The sequence below is a fragment of the Pleurodeles waltl genome, chromosome 5 (assembly GCF_031143425.1).
Source record: "Pleurodeles waltl isolate 20211129_DDA chromosome 5, aPleWal1.hap1.20221129, whole genome shotgun sequence".
Taxonomy (NCBI): domain Eukaryota; kingdom Metazoa; phylum Chordata; class Amphibia; order Caudata; family Salamandridae; genus Pleurodeles; species Pleurodeles waltl.
The window spans coordinates 327,655,875-327,674,382 of NC_090444.1; the positions used below are offsets into that span (position 1 = coordinate 327,655,875).

The 18,508-nt window shown below is 42.2% G+C and overlaps 1 protein-coding gene across 2 annotated transcripts; it reads left to right on the forward strand.

Annotated features, from left to right (window-relative positions):
- Positions 1 to 5,288: 5,288 nt before the first annotated feature.
- On the forward strand, positions 5,289 to 10,121 carry LOC138295644 (uncharacterized). 2 transcript variants are annotated; one of them, XR_011203650.1, is made up of 2 exons: positions 5,289 to 6,318; positions 8,381 to 10,121. XR_011203650.1 is itself a non-coding variant. In XM_069234072.1 (2 exons), exons 1-2 carry the CDS (start codon positions 6,725 to 6,727, stop codon positions 8,490 to 8,492), a joined length of 1,242 nt encoding a protein of 413 aa, XP_069090173.1. In that variant the 5' UTR covers positions 6,340 to 6,724; the 3' UTR covers positions 8,493 to 10,121. The 2 variants fall into 2 exon arrangements, 1 of the variants encoding a protein (XP_069090173.1); XM_069234072.1 differs by lacking the exon at positions 5,289 to 6,318 and adding an exon at positions 6,340 to 7,854.
- Positions 10,122 to 18,508: the final 8,387 nt, after the last annotated feature.

Below are 18,508 nucleotides of genomic sequence, written 5' to 3' on the forward strand. Positions count from 1 at the left end.
CAAAACAGACATGCTATAATTGTACTGCTGCAGGCTAACAAGTATCAATTAAGGGTTTAACTGTTAATCCCAAGCCATTAATTTACTTTTGCAGTTTTGTTTAGTTCCATTGAAATTCTATTTACAGAACACCGTTTCAAACTGAAGTATTAATAAAAAGGCCATTATGCTTTTACCGCTTATGTGATTTTAAATTAATTACATGTCATTTAGATGTAGTACACAACAGCATTAACAAGCAGGCAAGCCTATCTTTAGCTTACAATTAAAACCAGAAACGTCCAAACATTAAGAATCCGTTAATACACTGCCGTACACACGGTAATGCGCACTCTAACAACTGTAACACCTTTCTAAAACATATTTCAAGACTGTTCATGCACTTAACTAAACACGACAAATATTTATAGATAGTTCAGCTGTGTATTAAGGTACAATAAAACAAGTCAAATTCTTTTCTCTGAGCACCCAGCATTGTGAGTTGAAATTATTTTTCAAATACAAATTGTAAGTAGAAAACACATTCAACCTCCCAGAACTAGATGAATTTTCATGTAGGTTCTACCTTATGATAATAATCCAAAATCCGTGATTAGTCAACCAGCCCAAAATGTTATATTTGCGATTTCTCTATTTGCATACAAATTGCAAACAAATCAATATTTCAATTTGAGTATTTTAGGATATTTTACACATATTGGAAGTGAGATTTGATATGACTGCTCACTTGGCTACGAAGAGGTATCTTCGTTAAATTGAAAATCTACCCACACCTTAGCGCCTTGCAGCTCTCTTCCTGGAAATACGGTGTGCGTGCATAGAGGATTTGCACCTGACATGTTGCCTTACAACGTTCTACAGTCCTAGCTATGCAACTAGCTGCAATGTATCCAATAAATGGTCCCATATTTACAGTTCAAGTACCTTTGATTGATGGGTAGTAGTATCAGTAATGACAGATAATTATATCTTGGAATGAGATATTTGCTTTCCGCATAAACTGTTGAGTGGTTGACTGTGTTGAGGGCAGCTCAAAGATCATCAAGATCAGAACCTCAATATTGAGGTTTTAGTGGGCCAAGTGATTTGAAGCAACACTAACATTGATGCAGGTGATGTTGTCTTGGAGGTGAACAAATAATTATTTTTTCCTGACATTGAAATGGATGGCAGGTGACTGAGGGGCGGCAGTTGGTGAGGTTATCAAGGTCTAGTGTAAGTTTCTGATTATCTTCAACAGCATTCTGCTTCTGTTGTTGGCTTCATTGGCGGTGTTGGTGTAGCACTTTGCCTTGGCTGGTGTGATGAGCTGTCTGCTTAGTGAGCGGAGGGAATTCAGTATCATGAGGTCCTGCGGAGTTCTGATTTTATTATCTTTATTATCTTAGTTACCTGCCATTAAAGTCCTGCATCTATTCAGAGCAGTGACATGATGTGTTATTAACTTTCTGTTTTATGATATGAATCTTGTTGCTCTTGAAACTGAATACTAAAAGAAATGAGTACATAAGTACCTTTAGCGAGGTTCTTTAGGAATCCGGGTTAAGTTCCATGGTAGACTGGGTACTTATGTAAAAACCGGGGTCTTTGCTGTTGTTTCAGGGGCCCCTTACCATGAAGCCCTTTTGCTGGAAAAAAACCCTCATTTTTAGCACTTGACTCTCAGGGTAGTGAGGCAGAGGCCTCCAAGGCTGACTTAGGAGTGCTGCTGGGGGTTAGAGCCTGAACAAGCAGAAGCACAACATACAACACTTGATACATTGCTGTCAAATCAGTGCCTTTTCTTATAAAAAGGACAAATACTTTATTACCCATACTACTAAATAATTCAAACAAGTATAAGAATAATATAGTATAGCAGGTGGAAATGCCTATGGGGACACCCTCTAAAGGGCTTCACAGCTAACTGGGGTGCACAATAAAGACTGCTCAGACAGATCAGATAAACTCCTAAATTTACCCTGTCTGTATCCCCTGCACTTGAGACGTCCCTAATGGCCTGTGCACCAGCAGTCACAGAACCCTAATCCCAAAATTCCCCTCAATGTAAGCCACAAAAATAGAGGACACAGTCAAAAATGCCAAGTATTATTGATTCATCAAATATTGAAACATTTCAGAATCAATCAATCAAATAAATTTGCTAACTGCACTACTCACCCGGTAGGGTCTCAAGGCGCTGTGGGGTTGAGGGGTTACTCCTCGAAAAGCCATGTTTTGAGGTGCTTTCTGAAGGTTAGGAGGTCCTGGGTCTTGCGTAGGTTGGTGGGGGGGGAATTCAAGGTTTTGGCGGCGAGGTGGGAGAAGGATCTGCATCCCGAGGTGGTGCGTTGGATGAGGGGGACTGTAGCGAGGACGAGGTCGGCGGAGTGGTCGGTGGAGCGGATACAATCATTAAATGATACAATCATTAAACATATATATGCAATGACTCACCATTAATGTCAAAAAAATAGTTTAATACTCATTAATGTGAAGCGCATGTGTAATTTTTTCAAGTTTGACACTGGTAAGGCTGTAGCCTGGAACCTGAGGTTTATGCTGCGGGAACCCATGGGCTAAAAGTTTAAGTACTAGGAGTGCTTCTTGTAATAGGAAAAGTATCCCCCAGTTCCTCTGCAGTGCATCTGGGAGACTTAGGGTGGCTCCCAAATTTGGCATAGGTGGTCCTAAAGGTGTCCGCCAGACTCCTACCAGTCTCCAGGTGCCAATAAGCACATTTCTGGTGGTGGCCTGCCTTCATGGGGCACAGACAAATTAATATGTACATTTTTAAGCTCACTTAGGCTTTTCAGTTGATCCATCGATCAACTTAGACAGCCAGCCATAAAACGGTGCCTCTTTACTCTTTTTTAAATGTGCCCTTAGTCACTGTTCATTGAATTTTTTACTGATCTGTGTGACCCTGTCCCTACTGTTGGGCAACCTGGATTTTTGTGGCCCAAGGCCAGCTGGGGGATCAAACCCACATGATCTGGGCTGCTTCTTGCCCAGCTGACAAGGGCACTTGTTTCAGCGTGTGAGCTGGCACCCTTTGTTTCCCACCGGTGGCCACGAGTAGGTTTCTGAGTGTGTTGCACTCACTTGACACCGTCTTGGTGAGTGGGAGATGGCACATCACTGTGCTCCCAAAGCCCTGGTCTTCCTCAGGAGCTTCTCTGCACAAAGGAGCATGATGGAGCGGAGGTGTGCTCTTGGAGCACTAGCGCTCCTTGAGGGTGAGTAGGTCAGCGTCTGATACAGAAAGGAGCGGAAGCAGGCAAGTATGCCACTCTCCATGATGATCCATTAGCCATAAGAAAGGATTAGTGAGCCAGGATGAAAGCAAGCAGGGAAGCTTCTAGTGTAGGACAAAACTATTTTTCTCTTGCCCTCTTGAGTCAATTGACTTGGCTTTTTAGCGTTTACACCAAGTGGCACGGTTTAATCAACAGATATGTTTGTTTTGGCCTCCTGGATTGAAACCTTTGGTGATGTTCCTGGATCTAGTTTTCCACTGCTTTTCCTGTGATGAGGCACAGCTTAGGGCTATCTTAGCACCGGATAACTCTCCATGTCCTAGAGTCATATTTAGCAGCATCCCACAGCGCTTATGGAGGATAACCGTCTTAGCTTGCAATCCTCAGGCCCCCAGCACTCATAGCCATTTGCCGGGTTCGCATCAGTCCAGCAGGAGTGAAGAAGTCCCCCTTCGAATAGTCACTCACCTACAGGACAAGCCCACAGAATTATTTGACTCCAAATGACAAAAATCCAATAGAACCAAAGATATGCAACTTTAAAGATTTCAGGTAAGTATAGCACCTAAAAGCATAAAGCTTCACTCTTAGTTATCAGGTTGTGCAAGGCAGAGTGAAAGACACAAGTTCAGGCCGACCGCAATGAAGCATCACTGTAACTTAAAGATCCTGTCAGACATTGTGGCTGGTTGTTGCTGGAGATTCATGTTGAGAGTCACCGTGGACTGTAGATGCTGTAGCGCAAAGGGCTGATCTTGTGTTGTCAGTCATTGATGGTGTTCACTGTAGCGCAAAGAATCGGGTTCAGTGGAGCCTCGTGTTGGCAGCAAGATTTTGGTGCTAGCAGACCTATCTGTGGTCATGAAGAGCCCATAACTTCAGGAATTTTCCTCTTATTGGAGGGAAGCTCAATTGATGCCACACCAAGGGTCCAAGGCCTTGGAAACACTTCTTGGGGATCATGATCTAACTCCAGCAGAAACTAGCAGGGTTCAGGCAGGTTCATTTGCAAGTGCAGGAAGTGAGTCAGCTGGACAGATAGAGAGAGCCCTCTATAGCTTGTTATACCCCTGTAGCTAAGGAAAAGGAGGTTAGTCAGCTGACACTTGGAGTCACTTGAGTTTGGGATGAAGGATGCAGGGCCAATCTTCCTTCTCAGCATGTAAGATAGCAGAGTAGAAGTCTTCTTAGCAGCAGGGCAGCAGCACCGTCCTTCTGTAATATCCACAGATTCAGAGGTGTACTGGAGAGTGGGTCTGAGGGTCCTATTTTTATACCTATGACTTCTTTGAAGTAGGAGGAGTTTCTAGAGAATTCTGTTTGAAGTGCTTGAAGTTTCCTGCCTCCCCTGGCTGACTTCATGAACTAGGCAGTGGTCATATGTCATCTGTGTGAAGGCAGGGCACAAGCTATTGATCTGAAAGTCTGGCTGTGTCAGGCTCCACCCCCATCCTGCAAGTAATGGATCATTCAGGTGCACTGATGCCCTCTAATGTCTGGCTGTCTGGGAGGAAATAAAATGTCCAACTGCTAACTACACCCTATCATGTGACCCAGGAACAGGCAGAAGACACCACGCAGTGAGGGCAGGAAAATGCCAACATTCTAAAAGTGGCATTTTCAAAATTGTAACTTAAAATCCAACTTTCCTGTTAAAGAGAGTTTTAAATTACAATTTTCATGTACCAAACATGATTGTTTTCGTGTTCCCAATCAAAGGTTAACAAATATTAAATAAAGCAACCCAATGATATCCTGTGTAAGAGGTAGGCCTCACAGTAGTGATAAACAATTTTAGGATTTTTGTCACCACAAAAACATATAAAACTCAAAATTACAAGTCCAGCCTTTTACTTACAATGCCTCTTACCCTTTAAGCTATCTAGGGCCTACCTTAAAGCGACGTATATGTAACAGAAGGGGAGGTTAAGGCTTGACAGGGGCTTTATTTTGCAAAGTCGCTTTGCCAGTTGAAAACTATATTAAGACTGCAATAGTAGACCTGGGACATGTTTTAAAGGGCTTCTTACGTGGGTGCCTGTCCTGCTATTTGATGGAGTTTTGTTTTGACCAATGACTTTGTGTTTCACCACTGCGCATATTAGTTGCTCAATGTTCACCAGTAGCACATGGTATGTTTTGTTCAGTTTAGCCGCCTATGGGCTTTGACATTGCATTAGTCATTACATTCTGTATTGTGCCTATTGGCTTTGACATGGCATTAGCCATTGCTTTCTGTATTCAGTTTAGCCGCCTATGGGCTTTGACATTGCATTAGCCATTACATTCTGTATTCTGCCTATTGGCTTTGACATGCTGTATCCAGTCTAGCCGCCTATTGGCTTTGACATTGCATGCCTATTGACTTTGACATGATGTATTCAATTTAGCTGCCTATTGACTTTGACATGCTATTAGATATTCTGCCTATTGGCTTTGACATGATATCATATATTACATTTTGTATTCAGCTTAACTGCCTATTGGCTTTGACATGATATTATACATTACACTTTGTATTCAGCTCCGCTGCCTTTTGGCTTTGACATGATATTAGACATTGTATTTTGTATTCAGCTTAGATGCCTATTGGCTTTGACATGACACTAGACATTGCATTTGATATTTAGGTTAGCTGCCTATTGCCTTTAACATGACATTGCATTTGATATTTAGGTTAGCTGCCCATTGCCTTTAACGTGGAGTTCTGTATTTTTCCAAGCTGTGTTTTTGCACCAGAGAACCAAGATGTTTTGCTCTCACAGTAGACTAGACCTGATAAGAGAGAGTACATGGGCGTCGTTTCTCTTCCCTTGAGCTTGGGAACAGGAGTAGTCTTGGAGACCTGGCCAGTCTCCAAAAGGCTTGCTCAGTTTCCCAGGTCTGAGAGGAGGGGGCACACCTTTGTAACGAATGTAACAGGCTGCAGAGAGTCAGATTCGAATCTGCCGGACCTCGTGCTGGAGCTTGGCGCCAGTTGCCAGCATCCCGTGTGGGTAGATGACACTCTTTCTCGCGGCTGACAGGGGTCTCAGCTTGCAGACCTTAGAAAGATGTAGCTGTAAATAGTTCCTACACGGTGAAGTATTTGTTTTGCTTTGCATTCAATATCTTATAAATATAACCTGCTGTGTATATTGCAAACTGATATATTTTGTTTGATTAACGCGGACTTGAAAGCTACTAATTCGTCATTCATTCATAAACATTGTGGTTGGGGAAGAATAAAATAACAATAAAAGTCTTCTTTGACCTCAGAAGTGCATTTCTGTTGTGTTATGTTAGTGCTTAGAAACTAAATAAGAGGAAAGCACTACAATTGGTACCTGGAGTCGTGGGGTCGGTCATTAAGAGGTGATTAAGAAGGGGTTTGACGAGTTAGTAGATTTCTAAGTGCACACTTTAAAAGTGTAATTGTTTTTTTGTTGTTTGGAGAATTACAGAAATTGTTTTCTGTTTGGAGAATCACAGTAGCACGGCAGACCATGTCTGAGAATACATGTGTTGATGAACTGCCTGATGGTGCTAAGAAAAACTGTGAATTGTTTTCTGTTTGGGGAATTACAGAAGAAAATGCATGTGTAGCTAAAAGGCCTGATAAGGTTTTGAGAAATAATTCCCGTTGTATATATGTAGAAAACGTGTGTTTTGGAAGTAATGATGACAGAAAGGTCTGGATACCTTTATCTGCTTACAGAGAAATGCAGGAGAAATGTAGGCAGTTGGAACATGAAAATAGGAATTTACGTGAGCAAATTAGCCAGGATACGATAATTCAAAATAATGCTGAAAGTTATAAAAATGAAGAATCTTCCTTGTCCCATTCCAGTAATGAGGGGGTTAAGACAGCTCCGAGCTGCACTGAGTTTCCGTGTGAGCCAAGGTTTTTGGCAGCCAAAATGCATTCCTTAACTGATAACACGGACGAGAATGTGATTTACAAGTTACCGTTGCAAAATGCACAAGTAAAACGAAGGATTTTAGAGCAAGACACCCCGAGTTTCATTAGTTTGTTTGATTTTTGGAAAAAGAATAGCCCTCATTTGAGAGAAATCCTAACACTTTTGTACATGGTCACTGTGAAAAATAATATGCAGCTGCGCGCTTGTGATTTGGCAAATGAAATAATGCAGACTTTAGGTTTCTGCGCAGTGCAAGAAGGAAATACTTATGTACATTTAAATCATGAACAAGGAAAGAAAATAGTGCCCCTAGCTAGAATCATACAATGGATCTGGTACTTGCAAGACAGGGCTAGAGTACCACAGATAAAAGAATTACCAATGAAGTTGTGTGCACCATTTGAATTCGTGTCCACTGAAGATAAAAAGCATGTTTGTTTTACTAATGATTCATTGACTGAAATGTTGCTTTCTGGCACAGTAGAAGAAACAGCGTTGTATAATGTGTGTCAGATTTTAAAGCAAGAGCTACGTGAGATGTGTCATTTTTATGCTGATTTTTGGTTCTTTGATAATGTTTTAGCACCTAACTGGTTCAATTACCTTGCAGATGTTAATGAGAAAAATGCAGAGAGAGAAGTGTTCACCCAGAATTCTGCCTTAGTGGGGATGGCTATGTGGGTGCCCCAGAAATGTGAAAAGGCCACTTACAGGTGGGCAGAGATGAGAGAGATGCCCATTCCCCTAGATTTGATAAAAACTGTGCAGCACGCACAAAAGCAATCTGTCATGCAAGCAGTCACAGAGCAGTTGGGGAGAGGAAAGTTACCAGAACAGAAATGGCAAATTGATCAGGTTTTAGGGAGAGTGATTGCTGCAAATTACCAAGGAAAAATCGAAATTATGCTGATACCTAGAAAAGAATCTGATTCATTCATACAAATTGGAGACAGAATGGCCCAAATTGGCAAAAGTGCAGTGAATGGAGGTTTGGTAAAGAAGGAGTCTGCCCCAGCCCTTCTGACAGTGCAAGAAAAGGGAAGCTGTGGTGCAGCAGATAAAAACCTCAGTGCTGATGTGTGGGCTGACGCCCCAAGTTACCCTCCAGAACCTGCAGAGAATATAACAAAGGGCCCCAAAAACGTCCTGCTGATTATAAAACAGGGAAAGGAAGAGGAAGGGTGCAGTTTAAATGAAAAATGTTATTTGCAAGAAAAGTCATACTTGTTTCTTTTGCAGATCCTACCACGTTTCGCCACTGTCCCTGAGTGCGCTGTGTGGTCCCCCTTCCGGTGTGTGCGTGTGGGGTCGGGGAAGGGACCGAATCCCCAACCTGAACCGGGCTGAGTAAAGTGCCAGCACCATGGATCCATTTTGCGCAAACTGCGCCTTCAGTTCAAGTTCAACTTGTTTGCTGTGTTTTTTTTTTCCCCTCTCGTATGGAACTCTGACTTTTGCTTACCTTCCAGAAAACCTTTCAGGTGGACCGTGCACCTTTACATGAGCAGAACTCATGCCACATCAAATTGCTAACACTGTTGAATTAGAGACTCATTCAGAAAAAAAAAAAAAAATTGCCCAGTCTTTTTCTATGTAGATGTATCTGATGTGAAAGGTTATGAGATCAATGTGTTAATTCACTTCTATTGCTTTACAGGGATTGCTTTGATCATTGAAATTTGATTTGCTGATAATGTTTTTTTTGTTTGTTTGAAATATGAGATATGTGAAACAAAAATTCATTGGTCAAAGGGCGGAATGTCCTGCTATTTGATGGAGTTTTGTTTTGACCAATGACTTTGTGTTTCACCACTGCGCATATTAGTTGCTCAATGTTCACCAGTAGCACATGGTATGTTTTGTTCAGTTTAGCCGCCTATGGGCTTTGACATTGCATTAGTCATTACATTCTGTATTGTGCCTATTGGCTTTGACATGGCATTAGCCATTGCTTTCTGTATTCAGTTTAGCCGCCTATGGGCTTTGACATTGCATTAGCCATTACATTCTGTATTCTGCCTATTGGCTTTGACATGCTGTATCCAGTCTAGCCGCCTATTGGCTTTGACATTGCATGCCTATTGACTTTGACATGATGTATTCAATTTAGCTGCCTATTGACTTTGACATGCTATTAGATATTCTGCCTATTGGCTTTGACATGATATCATATATTACATTTTGTATTCAGCTTAACTGCCTATTGGCTTTGACATGATATTATACATTACACTTTGTATTCAGCTCCGCTGCCTTTTGGCTTTGACATGATATTAGACATTGTATTTTGTATTCAGCTTAGATGCCTATTGGCTTTGACATGACACTAGACATTGCATTTGATATTTAGGTTAGCTGCCTATTGCCTTTAACATGACATTGCATTTGATATTTAGGTTAGCTGCCCATTGCCTTTAACGTGGAGTTCTGTATTTTTCCAAGCTGTGTTTTTGCACCAGAGAACCAAGATGTTTTGCTCTCACAGTAGACTAGACCTGATAAGAGAGAGTACATGGGCGTCGTTTCTCTTCCCTTGAGCTTGGGAACAGGAGTAGTCTTGGAGACCTGGCCAGTCTCCAAAAGGCTTGCTCAGTTTCCCAGGTCTGAGAGGAGGGGGCACACCTTTGTAACGAATGTAACAGGCTGCAGAGAGTCAGATTCGAATCTGCCGGACCTCGTGCTGGAGCTTGGCGCCAGTTGCCAGCATCCCGTGTGGGTAGATGACACTCTTTCTCGCGGCTGACAGGGGTCTCAGCTTGCAGACCTTAGAAAGATGTAGCTGTAAATAGTTCCTACACGGTGAAGTATTTGTTTTGCTTTGCATTCAATATCTTATAAATATAACCTGCTGTGTATATTGCAAACTGATATATTTTGTTTGATTAACGCGGACTTGAAAGCTACTAATTCGTCATTCATTCATAAACATTGTGGTTGGGGAAGAATAAAATAACAATAAAAGTCTTCTTTGACCTCAGAAGTGCATTTCTGTTGTGTTATGTTAGTGCTTAGAAACTAAATAAGAGGAAAGCACTACAGTGCCACAATAAGTGCTCAGGCCCACTATTACTGTTTAAGTTACAGGTCCTGGGCATATGGTACACCACTGTACTAGGGACTTAAAAGTAAATAAATAAGGCAATCAGGTGTAGGCCGATTTTTCCATGATTTATAAAGTGAGTACAAGCACATTACCCCTAGTGAGGTGCACAGAGTCATAAGGCCAACACAAATATATTCAGCAAAAATAGTAGGGCTGAAGGCAAAAGGGTTGGGGGTGGCCCTGCAGAGAAAACCAAGCCCAACATCCTTCCACTTATTACCACTACCAAGCTTGCTCCTTCACACCAAACTTCAGTGGGGGCCTTCCACAGAGTCTGTAGACTGGAGGTGTGCAAAATGTGCACAATTTGCTTTACCATAATTTAGCAAACTTTCAGGAATATTACACAAAATTACATGTAAATATGCAAAATACGAAAGTCGCACTTGGCACTGCATTGTAGTGTAAAATACATCCTTTCTTCGAGTTTGAACACATGATGGCATTTTCTGGTAAAACTCAATGCTAATTATCAAAAGCAGCATGAACAGAACTGCTTTCTGTACATTGTTACTGCAAATGTGCACTGAAATTCAGGAATTTAGCTTAACACAAAATTACCAACATGAGTTAGGCCAGCGTATCTAAACATTCACCCCTGGGGGGAGGGACTACTGGAGGCAGAGGCATATCTTCTCTCCTATTGTTTCTCTAGGAAGAGAGTTTCCGAAAAGTGTGAGGGTAAATGATCTATGGAGATTCTATTCCCACCCCCCTTCCCCGAAAAGTGTTGATCCCTTTATAGTTGTGCCTGTTGTGTGGAGAACCTTTGATCAACCTGCGGAGTAATTAACTTGACTCAGCAAGATTGTTCAAAAGTCAAATCTAATTAAGGGCCTTCTCAGAGAAATATGGTCAAACCTATACAAATATTTACAAAATAATGTTGTATTTGGACTCAGGACCTTTGCTAACCTATAGAAACAGATGTTAAACTCCTTTATAGCGCTAGCGAATTCAAAGCTAAATAATGGTGCAGCTCTGGCCAGTGTAAATACAGTTATGCACTAAAGACTTACTTTAAAGTAAAAAGGTTGGCACAGGCATTTAAGCCTGCAATCCATTTTGCCCCATGTTATAGTCAGTGAGAATCAATCAGATAATAAATCCAGGTGGCAAAAATGTAAAAATAATCCCTTTTCATTTCTTGAAGTTGTTTTGGTTTTGGTTGAAACGATTTGTGAATCTTTGGACTGGTGTTGGATTTTAAAGACTACTATTTGGAAATATTTTTAAAAATCACAATTCGCAAAATTCCGCTCTACTACTTTTTTCAGTCTGAAATAATAGACAATTGATTTCCTAATCCCACAACCCACTGTGCAATTGAATATATATATTTTATTTGAAAACGATTTATACAATTTGTTTGTTGAAAATACATTTTGGATTTTAAATATTTTTACAAGTGTCTGCTGCAAGTGATTTTTAATATAGCTATGGGTGGTGAAAACCAACGCACCAAGTGAAAATGTGATATTATCAAAATGGTGTAGCAGGTGTCAATTTCTGTTATTTTCTTCAACACTGCCTTATACATTTTTGATAAATTTACTGTATCTTTCAGTGAAGAGCAAAAAAAATAAGGATATTCTCGTTGCTCTTCACAATCAGTACTACTGTGGAATCCTTCGTTGAAATGCATGAACGTGTTCTAGGTCTGTATGTCTTTTGTTGCAATATGTCTGACAAAAGGCCTATGTACTGGAGTGTGTGCCAATTCATATATGCTCTGCATTAGTGTCCAATGGGCAATAGTGTCATCTCTATTTATATGTTGTGTTTTTCTTTAATTGTTTGTCCTTAGTTTTTCTTATAGAAGACTCGGTTTCCATTGAGGAGCTGGCTACTAACGCTGATCCATGATTGTGCAATAAAATCTGAACGTGCATCCAATTAGGTTCTCTTTGCACACGCAACATCAAGACCAGTGGACAATACACTATGAATCTGACGTGTGTAAAATTAACATCTAATTTTGCATGCTGCCCCATTTGGCTTTATGGCCCCCCCATGCCAGATGATTATGATGATGATGCCGTTGTAGCAACATGATGATGGAATACAATTTGGAGGCGCAGTCCAACTTCAGCAAGATGATGATGATACTACATCGGATGTGAATTCACAGGAAACTAAACAGAAAATTAAACAAACAGTCCAAGATGTTAATGCTCCTAATTACTGTGAATAAAATGAAAAATCCGTTGGACAGCAAAATATGTGAACTGTCTTGCACTTAAAAAAAAAAAAACAGTGTATACCTAAATCCACCTATATCCCATATCATAGTAGATTTATGCATCCTGTCATAGGACTCCCATTGTAGTATCGACACTGCTGAATTTTGGATGGCAGCACCACCGAGTATGGTGGATAGAGTCCAATCCCACACCATGTGACAGCTGTCAGCTTAACCTTTCCGGCTAGCCAGCAGCACCTCACCAGTACCAGAGGTAAAGATGATTTCTGCCAAACTATAGCATGATACTCAGACTCCTCAGGGAAGTTGTGGTAGAACAGCTCATGCTCCTCTCTCTCAGTTATATAAGTCTCACACATGCAAAGACAAACAGAAGAAGAATTTTGGTTGAATAGGTTTTATCGAAGCAACTGCATTCTATGTAAAAAGGCATGAATTGTGATTGTGAGGATAATAAAAAACAGCACTATTACACCAGTGAGCTGGTAGGTGAAACACAGAAAGAGTCCTGCCATATTCTCACATTAGTGTTCCTAATATCCCTACCTACACTACTAAGGCCAGATTTAACAGAATGATGGTGCATGACCCTGCGCCAAATTTGGCAGCATCACGCACTGTAATTTTCAAAATGCAGAAATACGCTGTATTTACTAGAATATGGCACATCCCTGTGTTTCCCCTGTGCTAAATTTGCTGCTATGCACCAAAGCAGCAGCCTTTGCATTATAGTGCACAGATGGCTGCATTGAGAGGGAGATTGTTTTTGTGCAGGTAGGAACACCTTCCTGCACAAAAACGATCTTAAATGGATATTTGCTCTTTCTATGTGTCCTTTGGAATGCAGCACACATAGAAAGAGAAAAAAACGAGGAGAAATGCAAGCATTTCTCCTCATTGCACCATTCTAATGCCACTCCTGGAGTGGCATTAGATTCTGGCTCTACCTCAGGTTTGAGAAAACTCATAAAGCTGAGGCAGCATCAAAATGCAATAGGTGTTGCTGTGGAACACCCACAGCAACACCCATTGCACACCCCTTCCACGCAAAATGCTGCATGGGAAGGGGCCGTATTTACAAGGTGGCGTTAAGCCACAAAAAGTGGTTTAATGCCACCTTGTAAATACAGCACAGGCATTGCGCCACCAGAGTGTCACGAAAATTGATGCTTCGGTTGCGCCAGAGGCTTTTAACTATGCCCCTAAGTTTCTACATGAGAGCAAACAGCAGTGGTAGCCATAATCCGCCAATCTAGTCCCAAGAAGGAAGCCCTATCACAATACCTGTGTTATAGGTAAAGAAGAAGTCTGTTAGTCTGCTGGCTGTTCTCCACCTTAGAGGAAGAGGAAGCATGAGGTTTCAGCAGAAACAGCAAAGAAGTGCAGCATGAAATGGCAGGCTGGCTGGTATGTCCCCACTGACTTAGTTTGGGCAGCATGTTGTTTTATAATAAAATATGTTGTTGTTCCAAGACCTGTCCTGACGTGATGATGTGTATTTTCTGTGTAAGGTAGACATTCTACTCTCTGGACTGATGATCCACTGTAAACTATTGTGTGTGGTCTCGTGTGAGCACAGGGATGAAATGTCATGCAGAGAAATGAATGACAAATTCTGCATAGAAGGGCAGCAGATAAAAATAATAAAACATAGCCACTAAAATGTAAGCCTTGCAAAAATAAAGTGAATAAAATGACAAGTGACTAGGTGAGAGGGCGCATGTCTCAGACCCAAGCTGAAATAAATGTGCCTACATAAACGCAAAAATAACCTCTTGACAATCCTACATTTCTTCTTTATAACTTTCACCACCTCATCAACAAATAACCCACAAGATCTGTTGAGGCTACACTACAAATAAATCGTCCAGGGAGTCTCCTTTCTGTCTGATGTTTCACCTTCCCCAGATATTTATGCTGCAAGTGGTGTTCTATAACGTACTCTAACAGGGGCACCTGTTGTGATTATTGTGACTGAGATAAGTCATAAGCAAATCCCAAAATAACATTTGCTTAAACCTTGGGAAGCATGATGCACAGCAGGCTTCAATTAAAATCAATGTGTAAACTATTTGTGTAGCACTTCAAATATTAATAAAGTGAAAACATAACAGATCCTTACTTGAAGATGCCTTGCACAACAGCAGTTCTGAGGAGCTGTGGGGCTGCATTGCAGAGTCCTGAATTGTCATAGAAGAGGTTGTCAAAGAGGGGCTTGTTATGTGGATTCCTGAGTCGACAATACCTTGTGCACCGGATATGCAGAGTCCTGTGTCGGCCTCAAAGATGCCATCAACGAGCGGCTTGTGATACAAAGGACTGTGTTGTTGATGTGTTGGGCAGTGATGGTTCTGGAGAGACAGCGGACTAAGATTCGAGGTGCGGTGTTGGGATGTGTCACACTGTGGTGAATCTGATGAGGATGCAAGGAATTATGTTGCAGTGGTTCTTCATATCGGAACATGCCTGGGCTGCGAGTGTACTGTTAAGCACACTTCCTCGGGTTCAAGACTGTGGTGGGATCACATGAAGTGTAGGACTTACAGCAAACAGAGTCCAGGTGCTAGGTCAAGGTGATTGGACCCTTTATTGTCCCAGAAGCTCTGATCAACCAACTAGTCCTTCGAGTTACTCTGTTGGTCCTGGGTTCAAGATGCAGATCCATTCCTTTTCACTAAGGCAGCAAGATAGTAGTCATCTAGCAGCACAGCAGCTCTTTTGAGGCTGCCACAAGTCCAGAGGTGTACTGGAGAGTTTGGTCTGAGGGACCATTATTTATATCATACGCTCACAATAAGGAGAAGGCTCTGGAGGTTTCCACCCGTAGAGGTACTTATAATTTCCTACCTTCCTGCCATGGCTCCAACCTGTCTGGGGTCACAAAAGACTAGTGTCAAACCTTTTGTGAGAATGCTTAGTCAGAGGAATTGTGATGTGCAAGTGTAGTAGGTGGCAGCACCTCCTGCTTATCAAGTCAGGGATAACCCTTCCTGCAAACAACTATTCACTTTTGTCTCCTTGTCTGGGAGCAATGCACAAGGACCAACCACCAGATACACCTACTCCTGTGACCCAGGAGCAGGCTGTAGGCACCAATAAATTAGCCCCTTAGCTGCTAAGCCTTCCCCCCCATGCTGACCCCTTTTTTGGCTATTTGGGGTAGTTTGCGCTTAGTTCTTCATAACTCCACATAAGCTATCTCCACATAAGCTATCTATGCCAAATTTGTGTCCAACATCCTAGGGATTCTAAAGGTACTCAGGGGCATATTTATACTACGTTTGCACCGAATTTGCGTCGTTTATTTCGACGCAAATTCGACGCAAAACTAACTCCATATTTATACTTTGGCGTTAGACGCGTCTAGCGCCAAAGTTCATGGAGTTAGCGTCATTTTTTTGCGTGAACACCTTCCTTGCGTTAATGATATGCAAGGTAGGCGTTCCCGTCTTAAAAAATGACTGCGATGCATATGCGTCGTATTTATACTCCCGGGCAAAAATGACGCCCGCGAGTGGGCGGGACTAAAAAACCCGCATTTGCGCCGGATTTTAGCGCCTGGGTCAGGGCAGGCGTTAAGGGACCTGTGGGCTCAGAATGAGCCCAGAGGTGCCCTCCCAAGCCCCCAGGGACACCCCGTGCCACCCTTGCCCACCCCAGGAGGACACCCAAGGATGGAGGGACCCATCCCAGGGAAGAAAAGGTAAGTTGTGGTAAGTATTTTTATTAAAAAAAATTGGGGCATAGGGGGGCCTGATTTGTGCCCCCCTACATGCCACTATGCTCAATGACCATGCCCAGGGGACAGAAGTCCCCTGGGCATGGCCATTGGGCAAGGGGGCATGACTCCTGTCTTTGCTAAGACAGGAGTCATGTCAATGGCGTCTGGGCGCCCAAAAAAAATGGCGCAAATCGGGTTAAGACGATTTTTTTGCCTCAGCCTGACTTGCCCCATTTTTGGACGCCCAAACGCCATTTTTCCCTACGCCGGCGCTGCCTGGTGTACGTGGTTTTTTTTCACGCACATCAGGCAGCGCCGGTCGGCTAACGCTGGCTAACGCCATTCAATAAATACGGCGCCCGCATGGCGCTTCAGAATGGCGTTAGCCGGCGCTAATTTTTTTGGCGTAAAACTGCATTAGCGCAGTTTTGCGTCAAAAAGTATAAATATGGGCCTCAGATTTTCTGGGTTTCCCTGGAGAAGACCAAGAAATTAGGCAAAATACAGCTGAAATTTAGTTTTTTCCAGACAAATGGTAATAAAGGGCTGCAGAAGAAAGCATGCGATTTTTTCCCTGAAAATGGCATCAACAAGGGCTTTCTAGTGCTAAAATCACCAACTTCCCAGCTTTCAGGAACAGGCAGACTTGAATCAGAAAACCACTTATTTCAACACAATTTTGGCATGTTACTGGGACATGCCCCATTTAAAAAACAAAATTGTGTTTTGAGCCTCCTTCCAGTTAGTGACAGAAATGGGTGTGAAACCAATGTTGGGTCCTCGACAGCTAAACATTTCTGAAAAGTAGAAACAATTAATTCTGAATTCAGCAAGGGGTCATTTGTGTGGATTCTACACGTTTTTCCTACAGAAAAAAACAGCTGAAATAAAAACAATTAAAATTCAGGTGAAAAAAGCCATTTCTCTCCACGTATTACTCTGTAACTGTTTCCTGTCATGTCAGATTTTCAAAACCAATACCCCACTACGTCTGCAGGAATCTTCTGGTTGAGGGGATATTTAGGGCTTGTAGGTTCACCAAGAACCCTAGGTATGCAGAGCCAATAAATGAGCTGCACCCTGCAATGGGTTTTCATTGTACACCGGGTATGCAGCAATTCCTTTGGTGAAATATAAAGAGTGAAAAATTAGTATCAAGGAAACCTTTGAATTTCCAAAGTTGGCACAAGATGAGGTGTTGAAAAGCAGTGGTTATTTGCACATTGCGGTCCCCATACTAGCATGTGAATTACAGGGCATTTCTCAACTACCCTTCTTTATTACACATTATCTTACATTTGGAAGGAGAAAATGTAGAGAAAGACAATGGGCAGTAACACTTGTTCTTCTATTCTGTGTTCCCCATGTCTCCCGATAAAAATGGTACCTCATTTGTGCGGGTAGGCCTAGGGCCCGCGACAGGAAACGCCCCAAAAAGCAACATGGACACATCAAATTTTTACATTGAAATCTAAAGTGTTTTTTGGAATGTGCCTAGCTGTGGATTTTGGCCTCTAGCTCAGCCGGCACCTAGGGAAACCTAGCAAACTTGTGCATTCTTGAATACTAGACACCTAGGGGAATTCAGAATGGGGTTACTTGTGGGGGGCTCATCAGGTTCTGTTACCCAGAATCCTTTGCAAACCTCAAAATGTGGCAAAAAAACACGTTTTCCTCATATTTCGGTGATGGAAAGTTCTGGAATCTGAGGGGAGCCACAAACTTCCTTCTACCCAGCGTTTCCCCAGGCCTCCGGATAAAAATGGTAGCTCACTTGGGTAGGGTAGGCTAGTGCCTGCGACAGGAATGGATCAGACAAGGGTCAAGGTTAGTCCTTGCATGAGGGCTACTGTTAACCCTGGAGTGATCTATTCCTGACGCAGGCACTAGGCACCCGCACACAAGGGGGGTTGTGTTTTTATCAGGACAAGTGGAAAAACACTGGGTGGTAGGACTTGTGTGGATCCCTACAAATTCCTGTAGTTTCTGTGATGAAAATGAATGGAAAAATAGTGTTTTTAATCAACTTTTCACATTTGCAGTATATTTTGGGTAAGAAAACTTTGTGAAATCCAAACATGCCACACTTCTGTGGACTGCCTCGGGTGTCTAGTTTTCAGAAATGTCTGGGTTTGGTAGGTTTCCCTATATGGCTACCGAGCCCAGGGCCAAATACTCAGGTGACTGTCTTACAAAATGAGGCTGTTTTGTGGCAGGTAATTTTGATGTCTCCACAATCCGTTCTGGGCTCTTACCTGTTGCAGTCACTTTCCCACCCACACAAGTGAGGCAACATTTTTCTCTGGAGACTTAGTGGAACACTGGGTGATAGAAATTTTT

Bases quoted from the DNA above. Each gene is read 5' to 3' on its own strand.
- LOC138295644 (XM_069234072.1), top strand. From the start codon at position 6,725: ATGTCTGAGAATACATGTGTTGATGAACTGCCTGATGGTGCTAAGAAA. The intron at 7,855-8,380 runs GTGGGCAGAGAT...TTTCTTTTGCAG, and splicing joins TGTGAAAAGGCCACTTACAG to ATCCTACCACGTTTCGCCAC.